Genomic DNA, 19632 nt, shown 5'->3' with positions numbered 1-19632 from the left:
TTCGACATTGTTAAGCGGTTTTCTAGCGACGACGCACGGTTTTGTTATTCAGGTCCATTGTAAAAACGAAGTTGACTTTATAGCTGTCGGCCACCATTGCTAGTACCAACCACTAGTGTCTTCCTTTTTATCTGCAAGGACTTCGCCGCCCTGGGCTCCAAAGTGTATGAAAGTATGGCACGGAGCGACGGCGCCGAATACCCATATTTACACAAAGAATTTTAGAGCGCCCGCCGCGGGATTCGAACCGGCGACCTCTGGATTGTGAGTCCAGTGCGCGGTCCGATTGATCCACACGGGCGGGACAATTGTGGTGTGCTGTAATTTCGGTTTTCGAGCTTCAGCATTGTCTTGGCGTTTCTCTATTGCGTGATTTCTACTCGAAACTAGGTGTCCACAGGTTTGAAACGGTAAAGGTGAGAACAAGATTATTCGTTTGACGCAGTGGTGGACACAGCACTTTGGGCCAAAGGAATCAGCATGTGCCGGTTGTTACCTTCTTGAAGCCACTGAAAGAATTTTTGATCTAAATCAAATGTGCTTCAAAATTTATAAAATTTTGTGGCACAATCATTGACGTCCTACTTGGCAGTCATTGATTAATGACGATTTCCATAACTTTACAAGGAATGGGATAATCGTTACCAAAAGGAATCAGCATGTGTAGGGCACTATTCTAAACAACTTGTTGAAGGAATTTTGTCAAAATATTGAAAGCGACGCAAAATTTATATCTTTGAAAGAAAAATCATGACAATGATGGAAGTCCTCACGTTATGATAATCCAAACCTCTCTTTATAATTATTTATCGCTGTCGTGCTGTCTTGTCGTACGTCGTAATTGACGTTCCGAGAAAAACGAGTTTTAAAGTTTGATCTTGAATAAACAAAAACGAGAGCACGCAATGTAAACAATAACAATTACGTTTTGTTTGGTTGACCATTATGTGCATTGCCCCGAAAATTGGCTGAATTTGGTTGCCGGAGTCCCGAAATATAATTGAAAAGGTTTACGGTAGTCGAGCTCGTATCTGTGTCAAACGCTTTCTGACCTGAAATCCCTTTGGCCAATTGGGTCCTAAAATGAAGTTTAAATTTGTGATATTATTGGTCATAACGATAAAGCTTATTTTTCTTAGTACAATGACCCTTTGAACGACCGCAAAGGATTTAAAAAAGATTTTTAATTCAATTTTTAAAAAACCCTTGAAAATGATATTATGTACATCGAAAGGTAAAACAAAATTTTCGTTTTAATTGCTACTGGGAGTGATAAGCCGAGAACTAAATTTGAGAATTGATCCACCAGTTAAAAAATTAACTTCACGGTCCTTCTTGACAGGAAAGGTCCTACTTGACAGCCCGTTCCAAGGGGACCTTAGTTGATCCATCGAAAAAATTTTGTCTTGTCAATTTTTTTTGCATTAAAATGAAAAAAAGTGATCACAAATGGTTTTTTATCGTGTTTTTTACAGTTGTTCATAAAAATTTACATAGGGCTTTAGTACCCAATTGTCGCACATACATCAAATTTCAGGCTGTGTCAAGATAGCACGACAAGTTTAAAACTTCTTTCAAAAATGCACGAAGTTTTTTTTTTGGTTTTTATGGAATATCTCAGTATTGAAAACTAATTTTGGGGGTCTGTTTCTATAATGGTACGTTCGTTTGAGGGCTTATTTCGCACTGAGTGCCGCACTCAGAGCTGTCAAAGTGTTTGTTTGAATAAACTCGCGCTAGTTCCGCACGAGTTTCACCTCCATCTTGGAACTGAAACTCTAGTGCTTTTCGATATATTTTCAGTTTGATGCGAGTTCCACGCACACTGACAAATGACGTTCGATTGAACCAAAACTGGCACCGACGAGTGCGTCACTCAGTGCCGCACCGGCTCTTTAAACGAACGTACCATAAGTTTACAATAAACTAGCGCTCCTATTCCGTGTACGTATCGGTTGTTGCGTTTGACACGGAATACGTAATCGATTCGAATTGAATTCCGTTTCAGAATTCCGATTGGTTGACTGGGAATAATTTTCACTTGTACTGCACAAAATTTCAAAATTCTAATGATAATGGCAAACACGACAATGTAGGTTAGGGTAGAGTATGAGACACGGGGAACAATGATAAAATGGCTCTCACAAGTAGTAGTTTCAACCAAACAAGCTCATATTTTGGGGAAAGGTGTGTCTACACGATACACGTCTGCCATAATAGTGGCTTTGGTTATGGAAGCTCCCTTGAAAAGTTATTCATTAATGTTCGATTCTGGGGTGTAAAAGTAAATTGTGGACAAAAATTAGTTTTTCGCTCATAGGCTGCCATAAACACCAAAACTAACATTTCTCCAGATTTTTTTCGACGTTTCATAGGGAATGAGTTGGGGTACAATGTCCTTTCATTTGGTTTGACCAAAATTAAGAATATACCCAGAATCCAGGGCTGCCTCATTGTTCCCCACTCCTTTCAGCCCATGGGTAACAATGAGACACTTTGATTTTTCTTCTTTTCAAAATCTATGTAACTAGGGCGTTCAATTTTCCCGGGTTTTGAATTTCCCGGGAAACGGGAAAAATATTTTTGAAATCCCGGGAATTCCCGGGATTCCGGGAATTTTAAAAACATCAATAAAATCTATGTTTTCAAGCTAAAAATCATGGATTTAGCTCAATACTGTTCATTGGTGAAAATCTACTCTTCAATCTGAACAAGAATAGCCGTTTTTAGATAGCTTGAAAGATTAGTTTTTGTTCTTTGTTGTGCTTTGGTTTTTCAATGTATCAAAATATTTAATCCAGTGTGATTCAAATTAAATAAGTCTCTTATAAATACATATTTTTAATTTTTTATATGACATGACCAGAAAAGCTTCAACATTTTTTTAAAAATGTCTAAAACAACAAATAAAAAAAACAGCAAATAAAATCATACCAACTGTTCGCGCGTATGGTCGGTTCGGGGATTTCGGACCCAGAAAAACACCGTTTTTACACAATTTAAAACACTTTATTACGCGAACAGAAAAACGTTTATTCTAACGTGCAAACGGTCGGGTGTAGTCAACGGTTTATTTAAGACTATAATCTAAAGGGGACAGTACATGAGAAGCGAGCCGGGGAGAGATCAAAGTGAGCGAGGATCACCTCTGCTCACTCTGCTCACTTCAGGGACAGACAGGGACAGAATACATTTATTTGCGGATCACATTTAGGCTAGTAGAATTTAGAAGTTGATCTCTCGCGCGATCATACCGGCCGCCTTGGAATCACTCGGATTCAAACATTCTTCTCGTCTGTTTTGATTCTTATCTTCGTCTCTTATATACTACTTCTACTGTTCTGCTGTTACCCTAGGTCAAGATTGGTCATTGTTTTCCTTATGTACTACGATCGCGGCTGCGGCCGTCGATCGAACACGGACAATAGATATTGTTCTTCTGCTGGGCTGTAAACATCGTGCATTTCGCTGCAGTCGAAAATGCACCGATTTTTCGTCGAAATCTGCTGTTCTCTGGACCGGACTGGACATCGGACGATCAACCTGGATGCCGCGCTGCTGCTGGAGACACTTCTGGGGTTGATTGGTGTCGTGATGCTCTGCAAATCGTTGATTTTTCGTTCTTTCAGGTGCTGTTTCATCATGGCGTCGATCGACAGCAGGTCGACCTTGAACTTGAGCTGGAACTGGGATGTGCTGCTACCGTCTGCTGGTGTAAATTTGCCATGGTTGATCTGGTTTGCTCGATCGGTTGATCTTCTGTTCGTTGCGGGGGTGGATGCTTCGATGCGCTGCGGTTGTTGTTCGACGGCGTGCCGCCGACGTCAGTTGTCGATTCTTCTGTCTGCTTGCTTGCTGCTGTTGATCTGTGCGCTGATCTGCTGAACGCAAAGCCACCGTGCGTGGGTGGCGCCGTGCGTGATCTGCTGCTCTGCTGTCTGATGCGATCGGTGACGCCGTCGTCGGCGTCGATGCGATACGAACTCCCTAATCAGATGAGAGGGTGCTTTTTAATCAGTTAAATTATATTCAAAAACGACTTGCCTGAACTGGGGGAGACCTCCGTGGCCTCCCCCGACGCCTCCTGGCGTCGCTGTTGACCCTCAGCGGTTACCGACACGATGGTTCTCCGGGTGTACAGATGCTGCGATGACGGGGGTTGGCTCCATCGGGCTGCGATTGGGAACGAGCTGGCCAAGCTCGCTGCTGGTCGTGGCAGATGGGACCGGGAGGACGTCTCCTCCGCTGTTGTCATCGTGAGCGTGTGTGTACCTCGAAGAGTTCCAAACGTGGAATGGATTTAGCTGGGTTCAGAACTGGGAGCAGTCTTTGCGACTGAAATGGCGCTGTGCGCCGCTGTTATCCGTAACCGTAATTATGCTGGGCCTTTGCCAGCCAGATCGCAAGCAAACATCTTCATGCAAACCACCACCGAAACAAAACAGGTTACCTCAGAGCATTTCGGAAAGTTCCGATCTTTTTGACGGCCTCCGAGCGCAGAACGACCCGCAGGTCTGGGCGCAGACAGGGTGGCGACTCTGGAGGAAAAAGATTCGGTGAACTTTTTGAAATTCAAAACAATACATAACTTAACTGGTGTGCGGAGGCCTTTCGACCTCCGCCGTTGGAGGAGTCCTAGTTCTCCCCTTGCGCGGTAGAAAGGTTGTCACGGATCGGCAGAATGCAGATCTTAGAGATCGCACGCTGATAGCTGCCGTCCTTTGTGCGCACCGTGACGACACGGATGTTGCCGTCAGCTCCCGGGTGGACATCGGAAACGCGTCCGAGCTGCCACTTCAACGGCGGGAGGTTCTCGTCCTTCAGCAGGACCATGGTTCCGACTGCGACGTTGTCTTTCTGCTTTGTCCACTTCGTGCGGTTGTGCAGGTCCGACAGGTAGAGGTTGGACCACTTCTTCCAGAGCTGCTGCGTGTACCGCTGGACGGTTTGCCAGGCCGACAGTCTGTTCTCGGGAATGTGGTCGAGGTTTGGTTCTGGAATCGCAGTGAGTGGACGCTGGATCAGGAAGTGTCCTGGGGTCAGCGCTTCGAAGTCTGCGGGGTCGTTGCTGAGCGGCGTGAGCGGTCGCGAGTTGAGGATCGCTTCGATCTGGACCAGCACAGTCTGGAACTCGTCGTACAGCAGGGTGTGCAGCCCGATAGTACGTTTGAACAGCAACTTGAAGCTCTTCACCGCGGACTCCCAGAGGCCGCCGAAGTTCGGCGAGCGAGCGGGAATAAACTTGAATTCGATGCTGTCGTTCGCTGTTTCGCGGATGATCTCCTCTTGGCACTGCTGACTTAGGAACAGCTTGGCGAGTTCGCTCAGCTCACGTCTTGCGCCGACGAAGTTCTTGGCGTTGTCGCACATGACCAGCTTCGGTTTGCCACGCCGGGCAGTGAACCGTTTGAGGGCCGCCAGAAATGCCTGCGTCGTTAGGTCTGCTGCTAGTTCTAGGTGAACGGCCTTGGTGACCAGGCAGACGAAGATGGCAACGAAGCACTTCACTGGGCGAGCTCGGCGCTGCGGGTACGCGACCTGAAAAGGTCCGCAGTAGTCAACTCCGACTCGTGCGAACGGTGTGCACGGAGTGACTCGTTCGGGCGGCAGATCCGCCATGAGCTGGTCCAGAACCTTCGGCTTGACACGGAAGCAATCGACACACTTGTGGATCACCTCGCGAACGAGGTTGCGGATGTTGATCGGCCAGAACCGCTCACGCACAGCAGAGATCAACAGTTGTTGTCCAGCGTGAAACATGGTCTCGTGATAGTGTGTGACGATAAGCTTCGTGAACGGATGACGATGGTCGAGAATGTACGGATGCTTTCGGTTGTCCGAGACTGCGGCGTGCTGCAACCGGCCGCCGACGCACAGGATTCCATCGATGATTCTTGGGTTCAGCGCAGCGATGCGGGAGTTGTTTGGAATCGCGCGATCTCTGGACAAAGCATCGTACTCTTCAGGAAAGCATTCTCGTTGAGCGAGTCGCACCAGCTTCTTCAAAGCGACCTCGAGCTCTTCAGCCGTCAACGGACCAACTCTGCGACAGTGTTTGTTCGCCGCACGGCTGTTGAAACAGAAGCGACAGATTACAGCGGTCGTCCGTATTGTCACAGTGTACGATGAATTCGCTGTAAACAGTCTGCAGGGCTCGGCGTCATGTGCAACTGCAGCGACAGCGTTGTGTTCCTCCAGTTCTTCGTGGTCGAAGTCTGCTGCGTTCGGCACTTGAGCGTGCGGCCAGTGCTGGTGGTCGAGACTCAGCCAATCAGGACCGTTGAACCAGAGCTTTGAGTACTGCAGCTGCATCGGCGTCATGCCGCGAGAAATGATGTCAGCTGGGTTCTCTATTCCGGGCACATGGTCCCAAGATCCGCTCTCTGTCAGGTGTTGAATCTCGGAGACACGATTGGCCACGAACTGGTTCCATCTGGACGGCAGTGACGCAAGCCAGCAGCGTACGATCATGGAATCCGTCCAGAAGAACGCCTTGCCTCGGAAGTTTATGGCGTTGGCCACCTTCTCGTACAGATGCGCCAGCAGCAGAGCGGACGCCAGCTCCAAGCGGGGAATCGACTGCTTACGCTTCTTCTTCTTCAGGTTCTCGAGCGGTGCGATGCGGGATTTGGAGGCCAGCAAGCGGACGGTGACGTCGCCGTTGGCCGAAACGGTTCGGATGTAGATGCACGCACCGTAAGCGTTGACTGAAGCGTCGCAGAACCCGTGAAGCTGCACATTCTGGTCATCTGCACCTGTGCCAATCCAGCGGGGTATCGACAGGCTGTCTAGACCGGCTAGATTTCTGCGGTATTCACGCCAGTACTCCTGCAGATCTTCTGGCAGAGCGGCGTCCCAATCCAGTTCCATGCGCCACAGCTTCTGCACGAAGATTTTCGCTTGGATGACGACAGGACCGATCAGCCCGTACGGGTCGAAGATCATGGCCATGTCTGAGGCCACGACACGCTTCGTGATCACGGCAACGTCGTTCCATTTTGGCGATCTGAAACGGAAACAGTCCGTACTGGGCTCCCAAACGAGCCCGAGCGTCTTGACGGTTGCGTCAGACGTGTCCAGTTCTAGCAGAGTCCGTTCGTCGCGAAGATGTTCCGGGACGTCGAGCAGGATGTCTCGGGAGTTTGAATGCCACTTTCGCAACGAGAATCCGCCAGATTCCATCAGATCGACCATTTCGGCGACTAGCTCTTTTCCTTCAGCGACCGTGTGCGCACCTGCCAACATGTCGTCAACGTAGAAGTCACGTTTGAGGACCTTGGCAGCGGATGGGTGCGTCTTTTCTCCGATCTCACCGAGTTTTTGCAAACACTTGGTCGCTAAATATGGCGCAGACGCCGTTCCGTACGTGACAGTGGTCAGCTCGTAGATTCGGATGGGTTCGTCCACATTGTCTCTCCAAACAATCCTCTGCAGTCTCTGGTCGTCAGGCTGGACGCGAATCATACGGTACATCTTGGCGATGTCAGCAACGATGGCAACAGCGTGGAGTCGAAAGCGTAGCGCAATGTCTAGTAAATCGTCCTGCACAACTGGTCCCACCATGAGCGCATCGTTCAGAGCAACTCCGGTAGACGTGCGACACGAAGCATCAAACACCACGCGGAGCTTCGTAGTGGTGCTGTCCGGCCTCAAGACGCAGTGGTGTGGCAGGTAATACGCTAACTCTCCCCCGGCCGTGTCGCCGGCAATCCGTTTCATGTGTCCCATGGCTTCGTACTCGTGAATAAAATCACTGTACTGTTGTTTCAGGTCTGGATTCGCTGACAGCCGCTTCTCTAGTCCCAGGAAGCGTTTGATGGCTGTTGATCTGGACTCACCGAGACGCTGGACAGCGTACTTTTTCTTGGGCAGCGTCACAACAAATCTGCCAGTCTCGTCACGAACCGTCGTCTCCTCGAACAGCTGCTCGCACGTGGATTCTTCGATCGAGTGTGTGCTCTTGGTGCGGCACGTTTCCAGTTCCCAAAATCTTGTCAGCAGCTCGTCGATTGCCGCGACGGATACAAGAGACGTCGATTCTGGAACGCTGCCGGGAAGCCGGCCGGAAATGATCCAACCGAACACCGTGTTGTGCAGCGTGGGGCCGTCTGCAACTGGTTTCACCCGTTCGTCCGTCAGCAAGTCCATGTAGAACTCGGCACCGATAATGACGTCCACTGGACCGGTTTTGTGGAACTCCGGATCAGCCAGGAACATCCAGTCGGGCAGCTGAATTATAGACGGGTCGATGTACGACGTCGGCAACGAGATGTTGAGCTTGGGCTGAAATCTGATCGGAACGCGGACCGACATCTGCACGCACGAGCTGGGTCGACACGCAACGGGAAGTTCCGATCCCTTGGATCGGCAAATACGACGATTGTCGCACAAATTTGAGTCGTCGCGAGAACTCTCTGGTCATCAGACAGTGCTGTGAGCACGAGTCAAGAAGCGCACGCGCTAGCAGCGTGTTTCCGAAGCGGTCTTTAATACGGATGAGCGCGGTTGACAGGATCAGTGGCGTACTAAGGGGGGGGCGGTGGGGGCGGTCCGCCCCGGGTGTCACCCATCTTGGGGTGACACCCGAGCTGATGGGGTGACACCTGACTCGGACGAAAAAAAAAATATAATCGACCTAAAATATGTTCATAACAAATCATCAAGTATCTAACTAATATATATTATCTTTCTTAAACAAAACATACAAGTTAAATTTTCTGAAACATTGATTTTAGATGGGGGTGACACCCAAAAGTAACACTCATGTTTTATAATATGTTTACATAGTAATGATGAAGTTAAGTATTCACAGTTAGTAAAAGTGCATGTTTATATTAGACATATCCTGAAGACTTCAAAAATTAAATATTCAGGGGTGCGGGTGACACCCGATCATCAAATAAATAAATTTTGAAAAAGATACTAATATGTAAGGGGTGTAATTAATGTACAAGCTTATAAAAAGAGTTAAATCGAAAATGTTTTCTCGTAAAAATGTTCTTGTGCCAAACCACTCTTGAGTTTGATTTTTTTTTCTCGGAATGTAGGTTTATTTTTGTTTTCTTCGGCAAAGTTCCAATTGAAAGCAAAAATAAAAATAAATCACTTTGAATTGAAAAATTAAAAAAAAATTAAAAAAAAATTAAGGGTTGCAGAAAACGGCAAATTATTTAAATCACAATCAGGGATAGAATAATCGCCAAAAAATCTTCTTCGCTTGCGAACTTTCATCACCTGGAGCCGAAACACGCAAAACTATTTTTTTTTCACAACAAAATGTAAAAAATAAATTTAATCAAAAATCAAAAATATTTTTTGCCAAACAATGCAAATTATGATGTTTTTCGAAATTCAGTTTTTTATTGTTGAAAAAGATTCAAATATTTTTTTTCTAAATCTTTATGATCAGACTGGAAGAAAACGAACGCTTTTTCAGTAAATAAATATTCCAGCAAAATCTTTACTAGGCAATAATGAGAGACACAAAACGATCTTAACATTACCATTGTTTTCTTTTTCATTAAATTAACAGCGAATATATTAAGCTGAAAATTCTTTAAAAAATTATTTAATAGGATTTTTGACTTTTTTTGTACCAAATTTTATCATTTCTTAGTTATTAATAAAATTTGAAAAAGATAAGGAACAAACATTAAAATTATACGAAATATAATTGCATCATCATTTTTTTTGTTATTCGGGTAGTAGATTTTAACTTGAAAATGAATTGGTTCAAAATTCATATTTCATTCTTTCTAAACCCGATACTTCTATGCAATGTTAGGTCAAGCAAATACAAAAAATGCATCAATTTCAACATTAGGTCTGCAAAATTCCAGAACCATGCTTGTCTTAGTTTATTTTCAACTCGGTCTGAAAACTTTATGTAATTTCAAATTACATTTTAATGATAAAATATTGTTAATTGACTGTCAAAGTTAGTACCACTCTGAGTGTCATTAATAATTTTGATGGGAAATTTAACGAAAATTTCAAATAGGTACGAAAAATCCGAAATCGTTTCTTCAACAAGATTAACTAGGATTTTGATTTTCTTTGTTAATAATATCTCCTTTTTGTTAGATAGTATTAATTCCAGACATATACAAATGATTCGAGATATTATTTACAAAAAAAAGATTAAAAAATATCGCCATTTGTCAGGTTAATTTTAATTTGTTTATTGTTTTATTATTTTTGATTCAATGAAATTGTTTTATCAAATTTTGCCTCGACCGAGCACTAACGGCCATGTTTTAAATTTTATTTTAAAAATTGTCAGGCAGATCAGAAGGGGTCCACAGAATTATGATTTTAAAATAAATAAAATTTACTTTGTGAACATAGTTATAATTTATGTTTCAACAAAGGAAATTTGAGTTTTCCATTATTTTTCCTTCACTTATATTTTTTTAATTTTTCACGTTTAATAAATCTTTTTGGAAAATGTGATAGTGCCTATTTAATACTTTCCAAATCCTCATAAATATTTTACGTATTAAAATGTAATTCTTATTTATCATTTTTTTTATTAAATTTTATATTTTTTAATATTTTTGTTTATAAAAGCAAACTTATTCATCATTTTCCTAAACAACTTCATAAGAAGAATCCTAAATGGGCCGGATTCAACAATAATCTTAAGAGCAGCCCGCGGTATATTTGTTGGTTCGCCTTTGAAAGTCTCTATATAATTTTAGCAACTGTCCATACAAAAATGGTAAGTAGATTAAGACTTGGCAAGAGTGCACAACAACCTTTTCAGACCCTATTATAATTGAAATATACAATAAAAAAGCACTCATGCCAAAACGTTGGATATTTGAACAAATATCCTAAATTATGATCAATTAAAAAATATGAATTAACGAAACATTAAACTACTTGTCACAAAAACCATTTTGATATTTTTTTAGGGTCACTTGCAATTTAGTAGAAAACCAGCACCGTAAATCAAAAAAGGTAATGTAATCGACAATTACATTAAAATACAGATTGCGCAATCTTGGCTCGTATTGTTGCCGTGCTTCTAGAATATATGAAAATCCTTGTGTTGGGATTCGTTTTTTTTTTGTTTTAGATCATAGTAAATTTTACACAGAAAAAGATTATGGTAATATTCATCAGGAAATGGTGACAGATTTTGTGTCAAAAAATGTGTAAAACTACATCAGAAAATGTTGAATTTCCATCAGTTTCTGATGAATATTCATCAGGTTCACATTTTTACACATTTTATAGGTAGGTTACTCAAAAAAGAGGTAATGTTCAACCTACCAAATTTTCAACATTCAAAAATTCAACTTTCTTTTGCTGTGTAGATGATCAAAATAACAACTTTCAATTATTTTCTATTAGGCCTGTAAAAAACACAAATAGGTTAAATTTTTCAATTATCATTGATTTTTTTTATTGCAACCAATAATTTTCAATATAATGTTTTATTTGCTATATGTTTTATTTGCTTTAAATGTTAAATATATTTATTTGTTCATTTGAAAATCAGTTTTTTTTATAATAATAATGTTACAAATACAAAGATGCGTGAAAGTCCATTCAATACCTGAGGAGAGCAATTTACAAAAACTTAGTTGACTCCATTCTTTTGTAAGTGTTTTCAAGTCAAGGCAATATTGATATATTGACAAATATTGAAAGGTAGATTCTTCAGTCTTAAGAACAAAAAAATGTCTTCTGATACTTGTAAGATAATTTTTGAAAAATCAGTGATTTTTGTCATCACTCTGTCCTAGAATTTGAATCAATTATAAAAGTTTCTTTTAAAAAAACAGCTTGATAAAAAAATCTCAAAAAGGATTATTATTTTTTAATATAATAATTAATATATATCTTTTACAGTTTTTTAAATTATTTCATAAAATAAAAAAATATTCAAAAAACATTCAGAACTCGGAAATGTCTTTAAATGTTAATCGAGATGTTTGTTTTGTTTTAAATTGTTCAAATTTTTTTGATGTATGATTTCCCAACAATAAAAAAATCGGAATTTAAAAAAATGCGGTTAACACTGAATCCAAATGCTTGAGACATTTTTCCTCGAATTTTCCTTGAAAATCAGAAATGAGTCTGATTCACATTTAATTTTAAAAAAATATGCTTTTTAAAAAGCAAAACCTTTTTTCTAAACTTCCATCACCAATACTAATAATTTTTCTGGTCCTCGGAAAGATTCTATAATGTTTCAACAAAACCAAACAAAATATGAATTAAACTAATATACGCTTTTCAAGGAAAATTCGAGAAACAATGTCTTAAGCATTAGGATTCAGTGTTAACCGCATTTTTTTAAATTCTGATTTTTTGATTGATGGGAAATCATGCATCAAAAATATTTGCACTGTAAAAAAAATAACATTTCCAGTAAAGTTTAAAGACATTACCGAGTTCTGAATCTTTCCGGAACTAATTTTTAATTTATGAAATAACGATTTTTTTTAAACAAGTATTTAAAAAAATTAAACCATTTCAAGATTTTCTGAACAAGCTGTTTTTTTAAATAAACAAATATATTTAAAGCAAAAAAAGGATAAGAAAATTATTGATTGAAATAAAAATAAAATTCATTGATATTTGAAAAATTTAACCTTTTTGTGTTTTTTCCGGTTTTAATTTTTTTTAAAGCTTAATAGAAAATTATTGAGCTTTTTTATTTGATTAAAAAAAAAAGTTACAGTTTAAAGCTTTATTTTAACACTGAAACACCCAATGCATGCCAAACTTACACGGACGCCCAACGGCAACTTCCACTCGCTGGTTCTTATGCATAATTCAATCAATCTGGACGGTTCTTTTTTTCCTTTTTTGATTTGTAAGAATGTCTAAATGCTTCTAGAATTGTGCAGTACTCGATTCAATTTGCGCAATTTGAGCGTTTAAAAAAAATCGCCCGAAATTCCGCGGTGCCAGCGCGTAAAAAAATTGGAACGATGTTTTTGATCGCAAAGAATACAGATTTGATCAAATTAATCGTTGGAATGTTAAAAAAAAACTAGTGAAATGTCAGTTAATCTGGAGTAAAAAAATTCAATGCAAGAAACCCTAAGTCAAAAAATGTCTCTGTTGATCTGCAGTTCTTGGAAAAAAAACTTAAAAGTGTCTTATCTAAAAAAATACGGAAAATTTACGTTTCAAAATATCCTACCCTAAACCACATATTTTGCTTAGCTATAATTTATTCTAATTCTTTTTAAGTTTGAACTGACAATTATTTTAGCTTCAAACGATTTTAGAAAAATATGGAATAGAAGGTTTTGTAATTACGGCTATACATTATGTATATAAAATCAAATCAGTCTGCTTAATTAAATTTGTTGCCTTTGGAAAAAGGTTTATAAAGCTTTAAAAAAATGTCATGTCTGATAATTATTTATTTTTATTTCGTTGTTAATCAAATTTAAAAAAAAAATTGTCTTATGATTATCAGTTTGATCTTAACAAAAAGTCTAGAGAATACTAATATCGCGCATTTTTTTCAGAATAAATGTTTGATCTTGAATGCTGATTTACATTATGAATTCTTCATTCTCGTATCGAACAATTTTCTGAAAATAAATTCATCATTTATAATCAATGATCATAAAATGCATAACGATTTACTTGAAAATTTAATGAAATTCAAATATTTTTATCGAGCGTATACAAATGTTTAAGCTTTCTAAATTTTATGGAAAATTTTTGATTTTGATTTTGATTTTGATGAAAACAATATTCTGTTTAAACACTATAAAAGCGATAAAAATAATGTATTTGATGACATAACATATTTTTTTGAATATTTTTCATTTTAAAAAAATCTGTTATTTATAAGGAACATCGACGAGCTAAATGATATTTTCTTTTTTAAACTAGATCTCTGATATAATTATTTCGATAATAATATTACGTGTATTTGCACATGAGAAAAAAAAATTCAAATTATGAACACTTTTTTGAAATAGTCGTTGCTTTAATAATAAAAAGTATTATTTTCATTATTTAAAATATTTATTATTTCAAATTGCGAGATTTTCGCTCATTGCAGAGTATTATTTAGAATTCCAGTTTGAAAGAAGAATTTCATGTGACATAAGTTTGGTGGGATTAATCTAGAAAGGGGGGTGTGAGAATGGGGGGAGGGGGGTGAGGGGGGTGAGGGGTGACACCGGGCAGCCCGCCCCGGGTGACACCCGGCCTTAGTACGCCTCTGGACAGGATGATGTTGTGTGTGGGCGTGACGGGTAGTGCAACGTAGTTTTGGCTAGTGGTTTGTGGCTGTGTGGTTTGAGAGTCTGTAGTCTGTAGGTTAGTCGGATTAGCAGGTGCATTGTTGGCTGGAGTGTGTGTTGTTTGATTCGTGTTCTGTGGTCTGGGTTGTTGTCGCTGTACTGAGGTCGTCGCGGTCGGTCTCGACTGCTGTTGTGGAACGGAGGATCTCATCTGATCGTTGTGCAGCATCGAGTGGTGTTTCTGGTGACAGTGGTGGCAAGTTCCTCCTTCGCACGTCCGCGGGTAATGTCCAGGCTTCAGGCAGTTTCTGCACAGCTTGTTCCTCGAAACAGCGTCGTTGCGCTCCGAGATCGTCATCTTCTGGAACTTGAAGCACCGGAACGGGGTGTGCCACGGGCCGCTGCAAAACTGACACTGGTTGCTGCTCCGCACAGCAGTGTGGCAAACTGCTGCTTTCGGAGGGCGCTGTTCTGACTGTTTCGCTTTCGCTCGTTTGATCGACTGAAGAACCGAACAGTGGCCGCGCAGGTACTCCAGTAGAGCCTTGTAGGTTGGGACTTCCTTGCTGTTGTGGTGGGTCTCCCAATTCCTAAGCGTGGCCGAGTCCAGCTTTGAGCACAGGACGTGCGCCATAACCGTACTCCATTTGGCAGTATTTTCACCCATCTTGTCCAGCATCTGCAGATTTTTCTCAAACTCACCGAGCAGGTGGCTGAGACCGTCGTACGACTCCTTGGTCAGCGGTTCCAGATCCAGAATGACATCGAGGTGGGCTTTCACGATCAGCTTCTTGTTTCCGTACTCCTCCTCCAGCGCGTTCCACGCGACGGAGTAGTTTTCTTCCGACAGGTCGATGCCACTGATCTCCAGCAACGCAGGACCAGAAAGGGACGATTGAAGATAGGTGAACTTGTCCATCGATGTCAGCTTCGAGTTCCGGTGGATGAGACTCTTGAAGGTGTCACGGAAGGTCACCCACTCGCGCAGATTTCCGCTGAAGTTCGGCAGATGAATGTCAGGCAGCTTGACGCGCAACGGAAACGAGGTATCCGCATCACCAACGTTTGGAACTGTCTGCGCGACGTCCTTGACTGGCCGCTTCGCAATCAGCATCGCCTTGACCTTGCAGAATTTGTTGTCGAACTCCTGCACCACCTGTAGATTGGCCTCTTCACGGTGTGATACGACCTCCTGTTTGACCTTCGGCTCCGCATCCGCGAACTTGACCGCATCCTTTTCTTCCAGCAGCAACTCCAGCTTCGTCCGTAGGTCCGTGAACTCCTGGTACACGTCGTTCAGCATTCCGAGTCGAACTTCCAGCTGGCACTCGTGTTCTTCCGCCTTGTAGTGCTCGACGAACTGATTCAGCACCTCCAGTTTGTTCAGCAGGATCTCCTGCTTCTTCCGCAAAGTCTGCAGATCGCCCATCGTGACCACTGATCGCCAACTGAATAACATCCACTTTCACTTTCAGATTCACCGGAAACAGACAGATCGACTCGACGTTCCACGACGCGACCGCGCAAGACAGATTGCGAACTGTACGACCCAGTATTGACAGCAGCGACAAGGGAATCGACCAGGGAATTCCAGAGGACCAGACAGAACAACACAACACTCATGCAACCTGACCAGACTAATAAAAACTCTCGTGCAATTTTATTTTCAAAAGCCACTTTATTTCTCCGCAAAGAGCCAAACTAGCCGAGCCACCGTTTACGTGCAAAATACTCTCCTGTATCTCCGTCTTGATCCGCCAAATCCGTCCCGAAAGCTCCAACCGCCAATCAATCACCGACTCCAACGATGACGTCAGCCAACCGGTTGAGATGGTGACGTCGCGACGCTTGCCAAAGCGCGCGCACACCGTGAGTCGCCGTGAGTTCCGCGATGGCGAAATCTTCTTCACAGCACTGCACTGATCGTCACTGCCTTTGTTCAGCTGCTTTTCAATGCACTATTGTGCCACTGTTCAGCTCCGCTTTTTGGGATTTTTCCCGATTTTTTCCGCACTTTTCACGGATTTTCCGTGCACTTTTTGTCCAAATGTTCGTTTTCACGCGCACCAAAACTGTCCAGGCGCGCTTCTGCACCGTACACTTTGCACTGCTCTTCGCGATCAGGCCAACACTTCGCGCACTGAACTGTTCTTCCGCGAAGTGTCCCGAACCTGGCCAGACCGGATCCTTCGGATCCGGTTCGAAGGACCAAATGTTCGCGCGTATGGTCGGTTCGGGGATTTCGGACCCAGAAAAACACCGTTTTTACACAATTTAAAACACTTTATTACGCGAACAGAAAAACGTTTATTCTAACGTGCAAACGGTCGGGTGTAGTCAACGGTTTATTTAAGACTATATATCTAAAGGGGACAGTACATGAGAAGTGAGTCGGGGAGAGATCAAAAAGAGCGAGGATCACCTCTGCTCACTCTGCTCACTTCAGGGACAGACAGGGACGGAATAACATTTATTTGTGGATCACATTTAGGCTAGTAGAATTGGGAAATTGATCTCTCGCGCGATCACCAACAAATGTAAAAAACTGTTTCTGTTTTAACCGAAATCAATCAGAAAAATCAAAACATTATGCAAAAAAATAAACTAAAACAGCTGTTCTGATTCGATACGTTTGTCTTGGTTGCCAAAGATGTTTCATAAAAAAATATTTAAAATTACTTTTTTTCAATTTAAATTCATGAATATAAAAGTGAAGAGAAAATATTTCAAGCGCTAGGCAATTTACGGCAATTTACGGATCTTACAAGTATTCTCTATAAGTAAAATCAATGCTGATATATGCTTAATATTTTATTTTTATTTTTTAATCGTTGTTCATCTATTTCCACAACAAAATCTGAATTTCCAGACCAAAATTTGATATTTTTCACCGATTTCGGGGATTCCCGGTATAAAATATAAAAATCCCGGGATTCGGGAATTCCCGGTTTTGGAAAAATCCCGGGAATTTTGTCCCGGGAATTCCCGGGATGGACGCACTATATGTAACTCTTTCAAAATATTAATTGAAAGTGATTTTTGGCATATTTATTTAGTTTTAACTCCATTTAACAAAAAATATAATATTTTTTTGGTATAAATATATGGATTTTACAAAATTCTAATACTTTTTGGTATAACTTTTGTAATTAAAGTTTCAAGTTGGTAAAATTGCTTTAAAATAATTAAGGCAAGTTACCTGCAACGGAACAATACAAAAACATGACGTTTTATTAGAAAATAATTGATTTTCGTAGAGTGTTTCATTGTTCCTGCCAAGTGCGTCTATAATGAGACAGTTGAATAACTCGGGCTGTAGACGTAATACCGATGTCATATTTTGGTCAATGTTGGTACACATTAAAAGAAAGTAAAGTATGTAAAAAAAGTATTTACACCCCTTGGGCACTATGCACATTTTGTGATGAAACATATCCAGAGTTTTTTTTTGAAAAGGACCAATAAACTATTGTCTTTCATATGTTTATAGGACCTAATCAAAAAAAACTCTAGATATAAACAATTAAAAGTTTGACAAAAACCTACACAGCAAAAAATCCGATGGTAAAATCGCATGCAAAAGCATGCACATCACCTTCGTCAAAATAAACACTTAATATTACACACTGCATGTACATTTTTTGCCAAAAAAAAAATAGTTGCAACCGACGAGATTCAAACCCAGCACCAACAGTGAGGGCTGGCGCCTTAGCCCACTCGGCCATCAGACCGATGAAACGCTGAAAGGATAAACGCATATATGAGTTTGACATTTCGGTCAAGTAGGTTTTCCATACTGATGGGCTACATATTTTAGGGTGTAAAATTACATGAAATTGCATAATATAATGCAATATTTATTTTACACCCAGGCCTTTTACACGCAGCTAGATTACTACTTTTTTAGCTGTGTAGTACTACGTTTTGTTCAGAAACTCATGCCGAACATTTTGCTATAAAAAGCTCATGAAAAGATGATTTCTATAAAAAGTTATATAACAAATACTATTACAGAAATAAACATTCTGGAGTGGGTATAACACCGTTTTGTGGGTATTTGTATCGATAGAATAGATTTTTCGTTGGAATTTCGTTTAAACCCGGAATTTCGTCGTCGGAAAATCCGCCGACATCCGAACAGGTCCACTGTTCACAAGCCAATCTATGTGGCATCGGAAAGGGCATACAATTTCCGATCTTTTGATACCCATACATCTAGGTTTTCTATAAAACCCACGTTTTTAAATACTTAGGCAAAAACGTTGTTATGATTTCGTTTGAGCAATCTGCCAAAAATGTATGGACTTTCGTAATTTTTGTTCTCGTGGATCAAACTTGGCAAAAAGCCCAGGTATTTAAAAACGTGGGTTTTTTAGAAAACCTAGATGTATGGCTATCAAAAGATCGGAAATTGTATGCCCTTTTAAAGATTTGTCTGGACACGCCTTCCGTCGTATAAGCTCAGTCCAGGTTGTCTCACTGGGTCCTGTCTCGATAAAGTTGCTGGTAGGAAGTTAGACAAAAATGACTTTGTCTGCCAAATATTATTCTGCCTTATGATATATTCTGCTTAATGATCTTTTCTGCCATTTGTTTGTCTGCCTTCTGTACTTTTCTGCCATATGAACCTTTCTGCCTTATGTGCTTTTCTGCTTATCGACGTTCCGCCGAATGACCCTGTCTGCCATTTGACCTTTTCTGCCGAACATTTTTCTGCCATTCGTACTTTTCCGCCGAATGTACTTTCTGCCGAATGTTTGTCTGCCGAATGACCTTTTCTGCCTTTTGGTTGTCTGCCGAACGTCATTCCGCCGACCGTCATTCTGCCGAATGGCCCAGTCCCTGTTTTGATAGTATCAACAGTCCTGCCAAATTTGAGCAGGATCGGAGAGGGTTATTTTCAAATGCTGTTCCGCTTAAGATGGAATGACCCATATTGAAGTAGCTCGGTTATTTTAAGGGTACACAGCAACGAAGGAAGTTGTTGTCTTCTTATTCCAAAATTGTCAAACTTACGGACCCAATCCTGCAACAATGGGATTGTAGAATTAGTCAAACTTTGTTGCAAATTACTTTGTGGACAGTACTTTAGGGGATGAATAAAAAAATATGTTGATAGTACCCGTAGTTTTGAAGATATCAAAATGTCTGTAACAAAAATCTGGGTGCCAAAGCTCTGGTTGATGTGCACCGTTAAAGCATCAATTAGTTTTATTATTTAATTTTTTAACGTTAATTGTTTTAACAAGATTAAGGATGGGTATTAACCCTTTTTTTTTAAATTGTTTGCGTAATTTTCCTAAAGTATTTTTTGAAATTGTTATTTTATTTATAGAAGACTGAAATATTACTGTCGGAAATTCATCTCAAAAGCAGCCGTTCCTATTCTTCTTTACAGCTTAAGTGG

The 19632-nt window shown here is 41.0% G+C and overlaps 2 protein-coding genes across 4 annotated transcripts in view; both read left to right on the top strand.

Moving 5' to 3' along the window:
- LOC120430290 (uncharacterized) overlaps positions 1 to 19632 on the top strand; it is a 300000-nt gene that overhangs the window by 239696 nt on the left and 40672 nt on the right. The gene's annotated exons all lie outside the window — the stretch shown is intronic.
- On the top strand, positions 1560 to 16013 carry LOC128092569 (uncharacterized). Of its 3 annotated transcripts, none has more exons than XM_052706659.1 (3): positions 1560 to 3578; positions 3630 to 3714; positions 15701 to 16013. In XM_052706659.1, the coding sequence occupies exons 1-3, from the start codon at positions 3481 to 3483 to the stop codon at positions 15782 to 15784; spliced, it is 267 nt and encodes an 88-aa protein (XP_052562619.1). In that variant the 5' UTR covers positions 1560 to 3480; the 3' UTR covers positions 15785 to 16013. The 3 variants fall into 3 exon arrangements, 2 of the variants coding, with proteins under 2 accessions (XP_052562619.1, XP_052562618.1); XR_008211890.1 differs by lacking the exons at positions 1560 to 3578; positions 3630 to 3714 and adding exons at positions 15263 to 15402; positions 15475 to 15637; XM_052706658.1 differs by having other exon boundaries at positions 1560 to 3714.

The sequence above is a fragment of the Culex pipiens genome, chromosome 1, assembly GCF_016801865.2.
Source record: "Culex pipiens pallens isolate TS chromosome 1, TS_CPP_V2, whole genome shotgun sequence".
Classification (NCBI taxonomy): Eukaryota; Metazoa; Arthropoda; class Insecta; order Diptera; family Culicidae; genus Culex; species Culex pipiens.
This window is presented reverse-complemented; position numbering and strand designations above follow the sequence as displayed.